At 32.0% G+C, this 19,662-nt stretch overlaps 2 protein-coding genes and 1 long non-coding RNA gene across 3 annotated transcripts; 2 read left to right on the forward strand and 1 right to left on the reverse strand.

The window, feature by feature from the left end:
* Positions 1-4,119: 4,119 nt before the first annotated feature.
* On the reverse strand, positions 4,120-6,528 carry LOC132755670 (uncharacterized). Its single transcript, XM_060746564.1, has 2 exons — positions 6,284-6,528; positions 4,120-5,564 (listed from the first exon to the last, which is right to left on the reverse strand). Exons 1-2 carry the CDS (start codon positions 6,338-6,340, stop codon positions 4,890-4,892), a joined length of 732 nt encoding a protein of 243 aa, XP_060602547.1. The 5' UTR covers positions 6,341-6,528; the 3' UTR covers positions 4,120-4,889.
* A 2,918-nt stretch (positions 6,529-9,446) lies between these two features.
* Positions 9,447-11,864, forward strand: LOC132755672 (cubilin homolog). The gene is made up of 3 exons (XM_060746565.1): positions 9,447-9,512; positions 10,380-10,497; positions 10,738-11,864. The coding sequence occupies exons 2-3, from the start codon at positions 10,422-10,424 to the stop codon at positions 11,562-11,564; spliced, it is 903 nt and encodes a 300-aa protein (XP_060602548.1). The 5' UTR covers positions 9,447-9,512; positions 10,380-10,421; the 3' UTR covers positions 11,565-11,864.
* Positions 11,865-15,664: 3,800 nt separating this feature from the next.
* On the forward strand, positions 15,665-18,014 carry LOC132755676 (uncharacterized). The gene is made up of 3 exons (XR_009629243.1): positions 15,665-15,812; positions 16,327-16,440; positions 16,759-18,014. It is a non-coding gene; the product is annotated as an uncharacterized LOC132755676 (long non-coding RNA).
* The last annotated feature ends 1,648 nt before the right edge of the window (positions 18,015-19,662 follow it).

Genomic DNA, 19,662 nt, shown 5'->3' on the forward strand with positions numbered 1-19,662 from the left:
TACACTACAAGATGTAGAAATTACTATATCATACAAATATGTCATGAAATAAGTTCTGATGTAGATATATTAGATAGTTGCGAGTGTATTGACTTGCAGTGCAACTCTCTTGCATCTGTAGTTATTGCATCCTTCCTATATCAAGCAAACAAGTGTTAATCCGCTAAATGTAAGTGTAAGTTTATTATTTCTTAAAATAAAAGAAATATCTTAAGCATTTATTTATCTAATAGAGAACGTATTTCATATATTGCCTCACCTCCGCCGCTACGAGTGCCACCAAAATGCAAAGACATTGAATTATCAGTCAACAGTCCAACCAATAAGACGACGATAAAGAGCTTACCCATGACTTATTTAAGATCCGTTTCTCACTGAACACATGAACAAGAATACTTACATATTTTGAGAGTAGTCTTATCATAATAAAGAGTATGCAAACATATGTTACTTCCCATTTCTTTTCAGTAAAACTAACTAATTATCTTTTTATTTATATTACAGAAAGTAGATTTGCTACGTTTTTGTACGATAACTAAGAAACAGAATTGAAAACATTTTTGTATGGCGACAGAAATGTTATGTCGGCTTTTTTTTGCGTGTGGTCCATTAATTCGTCAACAGGATAAGTATAACATTCCATGCAATATCAGTACGATTACATAAAACTATCTGAGACCCCACATACCATGTAATCAAAGCAACATGTTTCATTTTTGCATTCCTTTATACTTTTTTTTCTGTATGAAAACCATTTTAAATAATCTCAAGTCGGCCGTTAAGTGTAATCATAAGATGAAAACGACCAATTAATTTGGTCTTAAGAATAAAAAGATTGTTTGAAAAGATTTTTTTCTGAATGAGATCCATTATGAGCCGGCATATACTGTAAACAGTATTTTACAAATCTTTGCAGGTAAAACGTTTTTACCAAGAATAAATATTATGTTTTTGAACTGAAATGCTGTGAAAATTCCGCATGACCCCTAGTTTGCTTTAGCTGGAATTATCTTGGATGATACTGTACAAGTGACTTTGATTTGATTTGAGAGTTAGTAAAATTGCCACAGGGTTGAATGTTTATATAGAACATATAGTGAAATAAACTGTGGTCTGAGGACACATCAAGACGTGAATGTAGGAAATCAGCCTTGACAATTGTTCTCTTTTACAGTTTAATATCAGAAGCACTAATATTTTTTCTTCATATTCGTTGTATGTGCTCGTTGTTTATAAATTCAGTTGCATATTTTTGTGAAAAACAAAAATAGAACTTAATACATTAATTCACAAAGTAATGCCATGTGTGAAATTCTGAAATGTTTGTCTGTTGCGACAAAGATTGAAACGTCTGGTGGAAGCAAACTTTAATTTGATAACAAGTAAAAAGGAAATGATTGGTATACTAACTTGAAGGTGATGAAATCAAGCGTCCTAAATATATTGATATTGTGTCGAAATATTGGTCACATTTACATAATGTTCGAATGATTTGAGGACGAAGTATTCTGTTTTCTTTTACAAATAGCAAAAATATGTCTGAATTTTTAAACAATGTTTATGGATAAATTGTTAAATATAATCAATTCTTAGTTAAATATTGTTGACTAATTAAATTAAACTATTTGATAAAACACAAGACTACATAGTTGTTTACATTTTACTTAACGGGGAATTTAGGTATAGAACCACTAAATATAATAAAAATCTGAGCAAAGAGAACAATCGTCAGAATCCTTCAAAACAACCTATTGCAAATATATGTATTACATTATAAAACAAACTTAATTGTCATTCAGTTAATCTGTTTTATAACTTAAATGTTTTTTCTTCACGAATATGCATACGTTGTGCCTGTTTTGCAAAAAAAAAAATATGTCCGTTGCGACTGATGCGCTAAAAAATCTCCGTTGCGTAATTTACTTATACCTCTTGTTCCCGTTAATATAAACTGACTCATTGACACATTACTTATAAAGTAAAAAATATATATGATATTCAAACATGACATTATCACTTCAGTTAAACATTTATTTTAATTCCTTAAAGCTCGGTGACATATGTTGTACATCACAAAACCTATTTTTATTAGAGAATATGAAAACAATGTGACTTTGTTGAAAAAAATTGACAAAAGAAAGACTAAAGTATTCCCTATGGCTGAATAGGCGAATGCATATCTACTAGCATCTGCGTGCACGCGGCGTCTAATAACAAATACGATGGCTGATCATTAAGTTCGTGGACAACCTGGCTTGCAATAAAGGCATAGGAGATATCATGTGCATAACCCATGAATAATATAAATGAATACTTTAAACATGTAGTGACAAAATATCATCAAAAAATGACCTGTGTAAATATCATAAACATTTATCGACAACCATGTCTCAATGCTCCCCGCAGGTCCTGCATAATTTAAAGACGTCACGGTCACATCTTCTCAAAATAAACCCCACCCGTTTTTACTCAACATCCATGCCACAGTTTACAAATGTTTCCATAAAACGGTTTATCACATCCTCTTAATACGGACAAAGCAGCTGTATGGAGCTTCTCAAAACATAAAAAACGTCGACCTTTTAGTTCTGTTTTCAGTTTTGGGAATAGATAGAAGTCACGCAGGGCTAAGTCTGGTGAACTTGATGGATGTTCCAAAGTCTCTACATAAATGTCCGGTCACTATTGTCGTAGTGTTAATAAAATAAAATAAAAACAATAATTACTATAATTACTGTAGCATTATTATTATTGTATACTATACTATACTGTACTGTACTGTACTGTACTGTACTGTACTGTATTGTAACGCACCGGACCGTACCGTAACGTACCGTACCATACTAAACTATACTATACTATACTATACTATTGTTTTTGTTAGTTTGTTTGTTTCATTTTTACGCCTTTTCCCAACAATATTTCTGTCATATAGGCGGGTAGTTTCCTAACCATTGTACCTGGAGAGTTACACCAGTACTAGACTTCCTTCCTCCGTGCTGAACTACCAAAGCATCTCCCGGGCATCGAACCCACGCCAGAGAGGTAACTGGATTAGAAGTCATCGACTCTGACCCGTCGACAACGGAGGCGGTATACTATACTATAATTATGTGATAAAACGCATACCTATGAATGATACTCTGCGTTGACCGTTACACCCTGAGACACAGCATGACCTGGCTATCAAAGAACACAATAAATAGGTGTTTCCCCAGTGATTTACAGGCTCGAATCTTGTTGGTGGAGAATCAGTTGTCTTTCGTACTATTTTGTTGCCTAATCTCCTGGTCGTAATAGTACAACCAGGTCGAGTAATGATCATATGGAGAAAACGCTGGCCTTCCAAGTTGAAGCTCTATTAGAACCGACGACTGTGTTCAACACAATAATTATTATTGTTCATTTACTGAACAATTAAGGAACCCACCTAGTGCCTTTACATCGTATGTGTCATTTGTTAGAACAGCGGCACAAGAATACTAAGTAAACATACTTTTCGTTTGAGTGTTTTTATTGAATGTGCTAACAGATGCTAGAAATCTACTTAGTAAATGTCAGTATTAATCTTTTTTTACTATTATGTCAAATAAACTTACGGTCCGTTGTCCAGTTCATAAGAAACCGAAACACACGCAACGCATATATAATGCTCAAGGCTGTGCATGCTGTTTTTGGTTCATGTAATGAAATAAATTTTCCTAAGAATTAAACTGTTTAGATTTGAGGAAACACACAAATATAGAGACTGAAATTATTATAGGGACGAGATCACCCATTGAATAAACAATAATGCTTTCTCAACTCTATGTGTAAATACACATACTTTATTAGATACATTGACGTTGTCTAATGGTTTTCAAGTCGACAACCTGCTATGGGCATATGAATGAATGAATGAATAGTATAATTCATACTAATTCAGATGATGTTACGTCTTCTTTGACACGATTACTCTTTAGGCATATATTTTTTTTCTTCGTCACAATAGCAGAACTAGATCCCCGGTGTTCACGCTCGCGTGGTTTAAATCTCTGACCTCTAATAGACATTCACGTCTGGAACAAAAACACACGTAAAAAGAGTACATAAAACATCATTTATTATAAATATTCTATTTAGAAAAAATACAAATAAAACATTTGTATCATTTAACATCAAATATATGGATTGGAATACTAGATCAATACTTATTTTGCGGTTGCAACTCTTTATGCTCCCATGAAATAGTTTTAAATTCTTTGGTAAATATGGTATGTTTTGTTTCTTTAATCGGCACAAAATGGTAAGCAAATATCAATCCATACACACTGTGTTTAGATTTAAAGAATAATTTCAACAGATATATTTTACAATCAGCATAAAGTCCACCATATCTGTCGCACGGCTGTGCAGTGTCCTTCAAAACATAAAAAAACCCACAAAACTCTACTAGGATCCCTTTATATCAATGCATTAAATATTTATATTTAATAGATTAAATTTCCGTCCATCTGTTCAAATGTTAGACAGCGGACCGACAATTCTAACGAACGGACAACCAGATGTATAGTATTACAACCTAAAATTATATAGAGCGTTTACAAATAGAGATTATTAAGAGACAATTGTTTGGAGTTTGAAACTTAGGGAGCTGTAAATGTCTAAGACAAAGCTATCTTAGACATGCATAAAAAATACACGATAGTATGTCTAAATTATTTACTAAAGTAAGGAACAAAACGATCGGGACTTCATATTGATATATTAATGAAAACAGATATAAGACAATGTACTTAAGCGTATTGTTTTATTGCAGAGACTGCACATTAATAATATCCATACAATCATTATTTTACAGCAGATCGTTCGGTCGCTCTTTAAATATATAATTGTGTATCATTTATTGTCTAACACTTGTCCGGTGTAACTTTCAACCCATAAACTTTCATTGACTTATGTTCTCCAGTGTTTTGAATGGGAAAGTTTCCATTCACTTCATAAGAGTCATAGAACTTTTCATACAATGTCTCAAATCCTTCTCTTTCGTAAATTTTCTTCGAGAAGTTTGAAGTTCCGCCCCCTTTAACATACACCTCATCAAAACCAAGATTACGAATCATTTCCAGTGCAGCACGAAACAGTTTTGTTGCAAAGCCTCGTCGCTTGTATTTCTCTGCAACTACAAGGCCAAGGAAATTAAACGCTTCATCTGTTTCATAATGGTCAAAGAAACGACTCTCGTTCTCACAGTGAGCTATAAAACTTAGAACTTCCCGCAGTGGGTTTGACTTTATAGAACAAAGATCAAGTTTTTCATCTCGACAAGAAATGTTTGTTGTTCTAAATCCTATAGGTTCTCCGCTTTCTTCGTCTATAAACAACAACGACAAATGTAATTTCAAAAATTGTAGCCAGAACGACCTCATTTCGTCATTATATTCTAATCCTACCGCTTTGTTGATTGGTTCATCAGGTACAAAATAGTCCCGGCATAATTCTAGCGTCTTTTCATAATATTCTTCCGTTACTAACACTAATTTGACACCTGGAATGTCAAACTGTCCCCTTGTCTTCTCAAACGCCTGAAAAAGTATTTGATCAATTTAAACACACTATTTATTAATCCTGAATTTGACAGAATCTAGTGCATTGATATCTCTACTTGCTTTGGTACTTCAAACGTAAACGTTAAACCTTTAGCAACAGGAATGCATCAAATGTTCTATGGCTTTTATACAAAAGTTCCGATACAATATCATAATCAAATAAAAGTATAACCGCAGCGCGTAATGTCAGCTAATTTCGTTAAATCAATAAATATGGATAACCGTGAGTCAACTAGTCGATCCATGTTCTTTGTTTTTTTTCTGAAATGCTAAAATGAACGTGAACGGCCTTTATAATACTCTTGGAAGAAGTCATACAAAAGTACACACCAACAATGATTGTCCTGTAAATCGCCGCTATCGATTTGAATATCAGTTATTTTCAAAGCTTGGAAAATGGAAGCTGCCATAAACGTGCTGACATAATCATGATAATTACAAAACTAATGAAAAGCTTGTTTTTATATTTACGATAAAATTGTAAAATTTTATAAACTTTGTATATAACGCCTCTTATAAACATGGCATCAACCGTTAAATAATTATGATAGACACAAATGACAAATATTTGTTAATATGCCATTTTTATTTACAGTTAACTAGATCTATAAAGGTAGAAATAAACATAAATTCACACTAATTTCGTCATTAAGATGTTACATACAGCAATATATATATAAATGTATACATTTTACCTTCTGAATATCCTCCTCTGTTAAAGATTTCAATGAAACTTTCCTCCTTGATTCCATTATTTTTCAATGAAAAGTATAATTATGAAGCAAACAGAGATTAAATCTTGATCAGATATCTCTTATGCATATTTAAACACACGAGCTGGTTTACAACTTTACACAACACAGCTGACATACATGCAGTATCCTCTGTCTTGATAACGCAGTGATTACAATGTAGTTTCTCTGCATAAATCCACATAAATTATTATACTTAAAACTATAAAGTCCTTGTTAAAGGTTTATGTAATTGTCGGTTATATATAATTTCCGGGAAAACGTAGAATCGGCCGGTTATGATATTTCAAGCACAAATATGAGTAGTAATAATAATTTATTGTAGAATATACTCCTACGTATCGGACTGACTACCAAATGTTAAGAAATTTCTGAAAGTAATTTAAGTTATTCTAATTACTATTTCGTTTATCTTTTAAATAAATAACATAGTCTTTAAGAATAGATACATGTAAGGCTTTATAAATTTTTAGTTTAACAAATTATACCTAAATTTCCCAATCCTAAAAAAAATGTTTGTAAAGTACATTTTAATTACTTAATCACATAAAGATTTATTTTGTCTGCGTTGATGTAGCAAACATAACCATAATGTACGTTTCGTTCAATGAAACAGGTTAAGGTTGAATACTAATTTAACTGTAACAGTGTTAATTTTTACATTTTGTTGTTATCTACTCCGATACAATAAATTATTTCCTACTTGTTTAATCCTTGATTTAACTACCTTGGTTGAAAAACCTAATGCATAAAATTAATACAGATGCAAAAATTAATAAATGCGTACAACTCTATGTTATACAAGGAAGTTAACGGTAGAGAATACATTCCATGCAGTGAAGCGCATGTTTATATTTTTTTCTAGCCTACATTGTATAAAAGTGCACAGATAAAACACATGTAGCAGGAAGAAAGAAATATTAACTATTGTGAAAGCTTATTTATTATTGTTATTATTTGCAATTTTCATTTTTTTTCTTAAATATTTGGTGTCCTGATAAAATATCTGGACCGTCATTAGCTTCTTTTACTCTTATAGGTACTCAGTACAGTTAATCTGATACATATCTGTTTACAATTTGCACTTTTAATTAATTGTTTACAATGCGTCAACTAAGTGAGATATAGTTTCACAATCAGCGCTTCTTACTTCCGGCGCTAAGCATCTTAAAAATGATTTGAATTCGTGATTATACATTACAGTACTAAGCACATGTTTAAGAAGCACATGTTCTTAGGCATGAAGTGCCTTTAAGATTAACCCTTAAAAAAGAAGCTGTTGATTCGTCATTTAAGTGTTGTATGTATTTCAAATTGATAAGCATATGTAAATTACTTTTAATTGAAAAGTACATGTTCATGTATATTGTATCGGAAAGTACATTATGTATTTTCTATCGAAAAGTACATGTTAATATATTTTAAAATGAAAAGAAAGTGTAGATACATTTGTATGGAAGTGAAGTTTACTTTCAATTGAAAGTACATGTATTTTGTACTGTATTTTGAAAGTGCTGTGCCGCTATGATAATGAAAGTGTGACGTTTCATATTAAGTTTACAACCTTTTTTCTAACTATACTATACTTAAAACAATTTGTGTACATGTATGTATTCTGTTTAGTATTTAGTATAATCTTACACCAACTTGCAAGATATTGCTACATTGAAATCAAAGAAAAAAGTGAAATGAGAATTCAATAGAAAATAACACAACACTTAAAATATTTACAAGAAAAAATACAATATATTCGTGTTTGATTATTAATAATACAGAAATATATTTTTGCGAAAAAGTACAATCCGAACACGCGTGGCTGTCTTGCTTTGATTTTTAACTAGAAATTTACAAGAGTTACGCTGACAGTTGGTAAATTAATTTGTCGATATTTAAATATGTATAGCAAGGCTGCTTGACTTGAGGTTATAAACACAATAAGATAACTGTTTAACAACTTATAATGCGTCTCTAAATAATTATCATAAACGTACAGTACATGATTGGAAATTTATGTAAAAGTACATTTTATAACTTTTTTTTTAGAAACTAAGAGAATATGTCATATTAACATTTATTTGTTTGAATATATTTAAAATGAAAAAAAAAATGCATTCAAAGGTATAAATATGTATTGCATCATGATTGTGTGTGTGTCTTTCTGTTTTATTTTTCTTCAAAACAAAATAATTGTTTGGATATTTACAAGTTTGTATTGACTCGGGCAAATGAATGAAGCAGAAATTTAATATTCCTAATTTCTATTATTATTTGGAATATCATCACTACATAACATGTATTAACACAAAGCACGAACTGTAATGGTTAAAATCATTCTAGTACTTCTATCCGAACTATAGTAGACGTAGAATAACACATGTAAGGAACCAATAAGCGTGTGATATAAGTGATTGAAATTATCTTTCAGCTTCTATGATAAACTGTCACTTCAATCACAAGAAATTAGATAAAGTAACAGTGTTAAGGTATCTGTGTATTTCATAATAAGAGAAAAAAGGCCTGACCATTGTTTTTGAGACAAAAGAGGCCGTGGCATTATTATTGAGAAACAAAAAGATCGCAATGAAGTGAAAGCAGATAAAACTATCAAATTAAATATACCAAAATAAATATTCCTTTTTTGACAAGGAAAGAACGGTGTACTACACGTCGCTATCTTAAGTGTTTCTGGGTATTGTTACATTATTTTGAAAGCGTGATATATTGATGATTTCCCTTGAAATCTCTTGAAGGAGGTATACTTTCTTAGAACCTATGAAATTGTTTCATTGTTTAGTTTTTCCTCACCCAATGAGAATGTTTACGACACATGATAGCTATATTAAGGACACACTTAGGACAAACTCTAAAAATGGTATAAATAATTTTATTATCTAGCTTCCTTGAATTATATCTTAAGCGGTTTTAAATGGAATACAGCTTAAGTTTTAAGTAAACGAAACTAGACACGTTAAGTGACCACTTATAAAGACACTTTCCGACAATTATGTTCATAACCAATTCCTTTTAAGGACGTATGTTTGCTTTGTAAAAAAGTAATGAATCATTTAGAAATACTGCATGTATTATACATTTGACTGAGGGTATAATAAGCAAGCCCTTTCTTTGGAAAGGTTGATCAAGAGAAGGACATCGCTCTGATCACACGATAGAGGTTAGTTTTCTAATCTGTTTTGTCTTGTTAAGAGATTAACTATATGTCTTTGTTTTGTACGGGCGTCTTTTTGGCATAAATCTGCGTCATATTCAACTTGATTGGTAGCTAAATAAAACACAAATTACACTAAAATGTCAAAAAGAGATGTGATTATTTTCAAATTGTAATTTTAAATTTGAGCAGTAATTAATCATGGCTTATCAATAGTTTTAGAATAAATGGTTTCTATAATATACTCCAAAATTATGTATCTACAATCCAGCTTTCAATTGTCTGTTTTGTTTCACAAAAATCATTTATAATAAAATAAAATAATAAAATAAAACTTTGTACCATGTAAGATGTAACAAAATTTTGTTTATTTTTAATGCGTTGTAAAATGGGTAATGTAATATGTCTTTATAATTTAAAAATACTTTTTTGAAAAATACTAAAAATCTTTAATACTCGTGTTATCCTAAATGATTCCCACCTCATAATATTCAAAATCTGTATTAGTTTATTATTCTTATCGAATTTACTCTGTAAGTTTCAGATAATCAGTCCATACATTTATCTACAGATTTGTCATGATAAAGTCACATTGAGTGTCACTTGACTATCGCCATCTGCATATGCTGCTCATATTAACAATTTATTATTTTTATGTTCTTATTTTGAATTCTGATTCTGTCAGTGCCAGGGGGCATAGACGTAGCCTGCATTTCTCATCTCATTTCATGAATATTATCAATGAACTAAATCTGCAACATTTTCAATTGTCGGGTTGTAAGCGTTATTTAAGGGGTTTAATTTGTTTACCATTTTATTTAATTTGATCGAGTGATTGATCAATTTTTAGAATCATGATTTCATTTATTTTAGAGCATTGCTAGCAGAAAACAGTGACAATATTTTCTACTTACGATGGGAACAACCAAACTCAATCATGTTGGAATAATAGCCCTATGTCTTCTTAGTTTGACAGTTTGTTTCGTCAAAGGTAATTTATTTTACTTGTTAATTTATCGAATTTTGAACCCTTTTAAATTTTATTTCATAATACAGATAATAAATAAGACAGATCACGTTATTCCATAGTAAAAGTGAATTATCATATATATATATTTCAGCAGAATGCTATATGTATGTTCAAGAATTTTTAATTTCCATTAAAAGAAAATCTTGTTATTTCTGAAAAGAAAGAAGGAAATGAAGATCATGTAGACAATATTTATTTCAGGTGAAGCTAACTGCACCTCTAAAATAAAACCAATTAAAATTCGCCCATGCCCAGATGGCCTTAGAGATGACGGTATAAGTTGCTGGAAAGATTCGTACGGCCGAGGTGTTGGTCGAATTCCCGACAAATCACCTTGCCAGGAAGACCAACGCGATGACGGAACAAGCTGTTGGATTGATTCCTACGGAAGAGGGGTTGGTCGCGCTGCCGCCAAAGCTCGGTGCCCAAAGGGTCTTAGAGATGATGGAACCAGTTGCTGGAGCGATGCTCACATATATGGGAAAGGATGTTGTTGTACATTGTGGGGATGCTGTAACAAATGTCCAAGTGGTTATAAAGACGACGGTTGCACATGCAGAAAGGTCAACATAGGAATAAAGGTGACCCTATTCCAGAGGTTAGGCTGTAACAGCACGGAGGACAAATACGGATCTCGCTGCTACCCCAAATGTCAGTCTGGTTATAAAGCCGTTGGATGTTGTATTTGCGAACCTAATGGTGGACCTGGAATAGTTCAGACTTTAAAATCCCGACAAAGCTGTAAAACGAATGAAACCATGTACGGTGGACTGTGTTACCCAGAATGCAAGCAGGGATATAGGTCGGTGGGATGCTGCGTGTGTGAACCAGAGGAAGGTCCAGGAATAAAGATAACATATTCGAAACGTCAGTATTGTGAAGGTAATGATCTGAAATTCAATGGTGTATGTATCGATAAGGAAGGATGTTCAACATCTGATCTTGTCAATGAGTTGCAGAAAGTGACAAAGTTGTCCCCAGAAATGGTCGATCATCTCAAAGAAAGGATTGCAGCCAGCAGAAAATGAATAAGCTTACCGATTTTACCTAAAGATAAAAAGGTATACGGCTACATAGAGTGATTTTTTTTCCTAAAAATATTTAACATTAGAATTATGTTGTTTCCATAATAATATGGTTCTCTCTCAAAAGAGCACATGGACTATTTCTGTTATTGGACACACATGAACACTGTTCGTAATCAGAAATAACAGTTTACGGAACAAAATACTGTACTGCTAAGTAGATAGCAAATAGTAAAGCAATGATTTGTAAATGCGCCTTCCTCTCTTTTTGAAATAAACAAAAATATGATTATGCACAAACAAGTATTTTGTTTTATTTTTTATATATTTTTTAAAGATATGAACGACAAGCAGTAGATATATAGAATCATACACATTAAATTAATACAGATTTTTAGCTTAGCTTGATAACAGGAAATTACGGCGAAACTAATATTTTGTTGACATTTTCTTATTCCCACACACCAAAACTGTGGACCATTATAACACAGTCATTAATTAACATACATGTATCACCTTTTAATCTTTTTTAACAGTCGTGGTTTTTACATCCCAGAATCTGTTGTTGTCTTCATAAAAATAGTTCTATAACAGCAAGGTATTAATACGTTGAAACTATTTAGCTTTTCAAAACGAGTAAACAGGGTCAACAAAGTCCATCATTATAAAGTAATATATGAAACTGTTCTATCCCAATCTAACCCAAATCCCCATTTTCACCATTTGTTCCTGGTTTGCTTTTCTATATCGTTGCTCCAAATAACGCGTTAACTCCCCAGAATAAATTGACTTATTTTTATTTTTTAAAGGATTCATGGAAACAATACTAAGCTTTACTTATATGCAACGGTTAGAGTATGTACGATTCTATGTCAAATAAGGGGCAATCCGCCCGTTAATGTATTAAATGCAGCTTTCTCTGTCGAGAACACAACCGACACATGTCACCAGTCCCTTTAATGGTTAATTTTGATGCACAAAATGGTAATAATTTACCTCCATGCAATTTCCATGAAGTATATATATTTACTGATCACAACAATAAAAGTGGTATTTAAATGATAAAAATTCAAAGAAACGCGCAAATGATATTACACCAAAAATTCAAAATAAATTTAAAAAAAATAAAAAAAAAAAAAAATGCTATGCTTACAGATTTTTACTTACCTTTACATAAATAACAGCAATACCTACACAGACATTCACCTTATGTTCATGATTTGTACAAAGTGATAATTCTACTTTATATAGTCACCAAAAGTGATGGTACATGCTAAATATTTATGATCTGGACGTTTTATGTTGAAGGCAACGACTTTTAAAACATGTAAACTATATAAACTGTGTACATGTAGATTGTGTGAAACCTTACCCGGCACACACCCCAGGCACAGCCTGTATTATTGCAAAAACTAAGATCTCGGAATTGTAGCTTTACATTAGTTAACATGCATGTAAATAATATTTCCTATCTTAGTGACCCCTTTGGTCGGGGTCAATATTGACCCCAGGAGCATGATTAATATATCTCTTCTAAATGTATACAATGCAATCTCGTATACAATGCAATACTCTAGACAATAAAATATACTATAATGTATCGCGCATATAAACGGTGTTCTGATTACCTCCCTTTATCTAAAACTTTCTTTCAATATTCAGCCATTCAAACAAGCGTGGTAGTCAGAGGATAAACTTTCGGACACATATGATATTGATATTTCTTCTTTTGAACACATATTTTGTTGCAATGTAACTACAATGAAAGAGATACAAATTTATATCAGCCCTTCCATCCATATCAGTCTTTCATTTAGAGGAAGACTGTTCACAATGAGGTCAAATAGAGGTAGTATTGTGAATTAACAACTGCAGGTACTCAAGACATATTCATTCAGAAGCTTTGATAACTTAAAAAATATATAATTATATATATATATATATATATATATATATATATATATATATATATATATATATATATATATATATATATATATATATATATATATATATTGTATGTATCATTACAACATGCTGTTATTTAGTGAATTTACGTATCTTAAGCAACATCAGGTTTGATTAATAAGAGTGTCTTTTTTAATAATAATTAAATAATATAAGCCTATGACCTCCTCAATAATTACAATCTAAACAGACAAAAATATTAAGTTATAGATGTAGGGAAATGCATAGATCCCTACATTACCAAGATCTTTCTAATTCAAATTATATACTCATTGGATAACAATTGAAATATCCCCACCACATATTTGTTAAAAAAGAACAAAGGTAAATGTTTGTGGTTAAAGCTATTGTTATTCAAATAAAAAAAGTCAGAGTAAGTACACCATTCAGTAATGTTATATTTCTGCCAAAAAGATTTACTATTTTCCGTTCAAAATACAGTGCAGATACAAAAGTTTGAAATAAAAACATTTTGTCTAAGTGTGATCTTGATATTGACCTTTCCAAATGTTCAAGATACGGACACGAAAAACTTCTATATAAGTCTTTATAAATCAAGAAATCGGACACGAAACAGGCGGGTGGACGGACGGACGGATAGACGACCGGCCATGTGCATTTTCCGCCTTTTATGTTTTTCAGGCGTATAAGGGCCATTATTTACTGTTCTATACATATATTTTTACAAATTACCCCGGTACAATTTTGTTATTTTAGATACTTAAATCTTATAAGGTTTGCCCTTGAAATAAATAGAGATCACAATGCTTTTTTACCTTTCTACCTTTTATACGGAAATTTACAACTTTTCTGAAATAAAATATATTGAAACATATAAACTAACGCTAAAATCCATTTGTTAAAACAATAATGCACTATCAGCAAGTTTATTTTTGTTCGGTTTAGCGTCGCGCAAGCACACTAGAGGATATATTCAATATGAGTAAGAATATACAGTCCCTGGCGAGTAGGAAAGTTGCAAGTGTTTTGAAGTCAACTTTCACAGTAATCTTGCACGAATGCCTTCTGCAATCAAGATAATGCGTTTAAATTAGTATTATAGCAAATGTACTCAGTCTATTACAAGAACAAAGTGTTATGTCATCATAAATATGAGAGTGTTTCCTTATAGCAATAAGGACAAAAAATAACAGAAAAAAAAGAAGCGAATAGAAAATAACCACTTTCGAGTACTTATGCTTTTCTTCTGAAATATTGCATGGCGTTTTTTTTTTCGTCTTCGAAATTTATCGTTTTCATAAAATATCCATTGTAACAGATTCACATCCTCATCGATAAATCTTTCAGTGTTATTGAACATCTCTTATTGAATCATCTTTGCGGACAATTTCTTAACTAATGTGACAGTATTTTAATATCAGTAAATGTTGAATCAAGAACAAACCATGCAATTCATAGTGAACTCGTCGCTATCGTTATACTTATATAAATCCACTCCTAATATAAAGCTCCAATATTTCATTTTGACCTCACGTGTTTATGAAATGAATGAGAGAATGAAATGAAAACTAGATAGCTATAATGGATTTCTATGTTTTATATACATAAAAGTGTCAGAGAAGAGAGTTTCATTCTAAACAAGAGCATGTGAATACTGTAAATTATTTAAATATTTTATACAGCTTTGAGTGTTTTACTCAAGCGGAATATACTTAAATCTAAATGGTATGTGTTAAGAATGAGTAAGTGTATGACTAAATTAACATTCAGCTTATGTAACGTATTGTTTCTCTTTTTCCTTCTGTATTCAAAGTCACTGAATCATAAATGAATAATAAAACAAATTATCAAATGTTTAGTTATCTTGAAAAGAAAATGCGTAACGATTTACATACAAAATTATTTGCACATGCATGTGAATTTTCCCATTTCTGACAAGGAAACAAAGATGATAGACTGCACCATGATTGCATTTTTTTGGTACTTTTATTATTTAATAGCGTAATATATGGACAATTTCCTTTGTCTTCACACGAAGTACACTTTGTATCTAAAAAGGAAAGTCTCTAATAGATATGAATATTTTTTCGATTGCTTCCTTCTATCATACATTTTAACATTTTAAATGGACATGTCAAGTGAGAACGTGTCAGGACAATATCTTGAACACTTATGTTATAACCAACTGTTGTTAAGCATTCATTTTCCGCGCTTTGTAAAAACGTAATGATTGACTTAGAAATAAAAATTAACTGTTGGTATATATACAAACCATTGGAAAATATGCAAAAGAAAGAACCACGCTCTGACCACACGATAAAGGTTGGTTTTCTATTTGTTTTTTAGTGTCATGTTAAGAGGTCTATTGTTTGCCTTTCGTGTTCTATTTACGTTTATGAGTTTTAAACACAGACGACTTTTAGCATATTTATACTTAATATTTAAATTGATCGGTAATTATATAACAACGCATTGTAAAAAATAAAAAAGGTCTTTTAAAAATTCATCCTAAGATTTAATCTTGTAATCTCATTAAGTATATTTTAGACAATTAATTCGCAAATTTATCTGCTGATTAGTCATGACATTGCTACATCGACGGTTACGTGATAATATACATACCATGTTCGAATACTGATTTTGTTTCAGTCTGTACTTGGAGGCGTGAACGATAGCTTTCATTGACCACTTTTGTCTACATTTCAAATCAAACCAAGATTTTCAATTCTACCATTTTTAACCATGTCATCTATTTTTTTTATCTGTTACAGCTTTTATTATCATAAGATTATCCGGTTTTTAGAATGTTGTTGATGCATGATTCCATTCATTTCAGGAAATCTTCAGCAGAAAACAGTTATTTTGTATGTGCCATGGAAACAGCCAAAATGACACATCTAGGAATAACAGCCCTTATGTTTGCTGAGTTTGACAGTTTGTACAATCAAAGGTAAATATTATTCATTTAATATGATTGAATACCTCTAAATACTTAATTTGATGATACAGATAATAAAATGATCTCTTTTTGTTAAAAAAAACAAAACAAAAAAAAACATGTTTTATAATAATCATAGAGCAATCAATTTCTTTTAACAGAAATCACAAGATATGTTCTCTGATTTATTTAATTTGAACTGGCTTTTGTTTATGTTCCGTTTTTGTTTGTTTGTTTGTTGTTTTAATTAAAAAAGATAAAAGTTAATAGAAAATATAGAAAATAAGAAGATAGATAAAAATGAAAATTACGGAAACAGCATTTTTTCAGGTGATGAGAACTGTAGCCCAGGGGACAAACAATTTAAAATTCTTCCATGTCCACATGGCTTTAGAGATGATGGTTTAAGCTGTTGGAAAGATTCTTACGGCAGAGGTGTTGGCCGAATTCCCAACAAATCACCTTGCCAGCAAGGCCAACGTGATGACGGAACAAGCTGTTGGATTGATTCCTACGGAAGAGGGGTTGGTCGCGCTGCCGACAAAGCTCGGTGCCCACATGGTCTTAGAGATGATGGCACCAGTTGTTGGAGTGATGCACGTATATATGGAAAAGGATGATGTTGTACATTGTGGGGATGTTGTAACAGATGTCCAAGCGGTTATAAAGACGATGGTTGCACATGCAGAAAGGTCAATGTAGGCATAAAGAGGACCCTATTCCAGAGACTAGGCTGTAAAGGCACAGAGGACAAATACGGGTCTCGCTGCTACCCTAAATGTAAACATGGCTATAGACCTATTGGATGTTGCATTTGTGAACCTAGAGGGGGCCCGAGAGTAATTGAAACCTTGAAATCTCGACAAACCTGCAGAATGCACGAAAATATGTACGGCGGACTGTGCTACCCAAAATGTCGAGACGGGTACAAGCCTGTTGGATGTTGCATGTGTGAACCAAAGGGAGGTCCAGGAATCAAAATAAGCTATATTGAACGACTCCATACATGTTTATTATCTCAAGGTGTCGATAAAATAAGAAATGCAATGAAAGGGATGTCTCAAGATATGATTGATAAACTCAATGAAATGATTACAAATCTAAAAAAACAAAACAAGCTTACTTAGGCCAAACTAAATTTAATATCACCTGCTTTTTAATATAACAGTTTATAAGTTATAGAAAGAACATCGAAACACGAGAATATCTGATTTGTACGAGGGGCGATGTTATTTCTCTTTTTTATCATAGTCCAATATAAAAACATATTCTCTGTCGTCACAATATGAATGTCAAGAAGAATGTAACCAATGAACGAGCATCTGAATATAATATTTCTGTCGCTTTCCTTTCTCTGCCGTCACCATAAGTAAACCTCAGCAAAAATGATCCAAACAATGGACATGATCTGGAGTGCGAGTTAATTATACCTTCACTCAAGTTAACGCACTGTGCATGTATATGTATACGATATAAAGTCCCCAAACTATGATACAATTATATTTTAACATTAAATCGGAACCGTGTACTTTTCTTTTTTCTGCGAGCCTCTCTTATTCAGTAATTAAAAAGCAAACACTTTTCATCTTTTATATCCTTTTTGTCTATGCCAGATAAACCAGAGAATCATTCAATGACAGGAAGGTAATCATTTGAGCCTATTTCGATGTACTCAACGGTTAGACGGATATATATATATACAAATAAATGATAAACACGATTAAAATGATATTATTTACTTAAATCAGATTATAAATAAAAATAATTCCCATCATGTTTGTCTATACTATACAAACAATATATACATGTAATGCATAATATGACATAAATATATGAACGTATGTTAAATGAAATTAAATTGCAGACGAAATAAACGAATTATTTTTAACAGTAACACACATGGCGGATAGTATAAAAGTTTTCCCTGCCGGTTACTTTGACAGTCCCATAGTTTACTGCGATATTAAGCGCAAACAATATATTTTTTCTAAACTGACCAACGTGGAGCAAGTTACGAAACCTGCCAAACACCTTTTTGTCTTTATAAGTGGCATTTTGGAACCTGTGAATGATTAGTGTTTTCATTTCGAGGACATAAATATAAAATTGGATGACAAATTTCAGAAAAAAAGATGTACAAATTTTGTTTATATATCCTTTGAAACCTGAAAAGCCTCTTCCTTCCTTATCACAGTAATACACGAGTACATCATCATACCCGTCCAACGTTCATGTGCTGCCCTCCACATACGCTCCCGTACGCTCCCTTCGCAGCTCAGTGAATACACTAACGTTATTACACGTTAAGAAAGTGAACGATAGTGAAACAATCGACCTATGCGCAGGAGAGTACCTTCCTCACAGTATGGCATATATTATTACAAACAAAGTGTCGAAAACAATTGATAACAACTGATACAAAATATTGCTAGCATGATAAAGTCTGATACTCTGAAAACAAAATTAAAGCCATTATTGGAACACTATAACTAATTATGATAAAAATGTTTACTCGATTACCGCCAATAGTACGATTTACGTGCAATACATCAAATCTGAATGAATGCAAACATGAAAATTACTATTCTTTTAAAAAAACTTAACATGTTATACAAGGAGAGTGTATCATTTAATTCGTCTAAGGTTTCACTGATTTTTTATAATGTTCCGTCAAGATATTTAACTTAAACAGCTATACAACATTTCAGTCTCCGGATCCAACCTTTGAAGGCATTTTAGGTAGACTATAAAGACACTGAAATATTGTAAAAGCATGGTGTTTGTTCTGAACAATGCTTTGACCTGAAAGGTATTTCTTTAGATTTCGAAACCAAAGGAAGACACAAGGGGCAAGTCAGGAGGATGGGGACCACAACGATTTTATTTCTGCTGCGCTAGCACTTTGTTTCCAGATTTTTATACTTCACAACAGCAGGTGTCAAGTACCGTGTGGCAGCTGTAAAAAGTTGCCCCGTACTTCACTTCAGTGTTGTTTTATTTTTCTGGTCCTTCTGCATCATTGATGCCAGCTCTATTAAGAATTGAGTACCGCTTAAGCCGGTGCTAGGGGGCGTGAGGGATGTTGCACGTATTCATTATCCCTCATGTACAGACTCAATCAAACCGAGTCTGCAATTTTTATATAATTTGTTGTGATTAATGCTTCCGAGGGATCACTTTGTTTCCAGATTTTTCTACCAATTATGTTTTATTACAGTATACGGGTAGACAATG

The sequence above is a fragment of the Ruditapes philippinarum genome, unplaced genomic scaffold, assembly GCF_026571515.1.
Source record: "Ruditapes philippinarum isolate M1 unplaced genomic scaffold, ASM2657151v2 ctg340_1_1_1_1, whole genome shotgun sequence".
Lineage (NCBI taxonomy): Eukaryota > Metazoa > Mollusca > Bivalvia > Venerida > Veneridae > Ruditapes > Ruditapes philippinarum.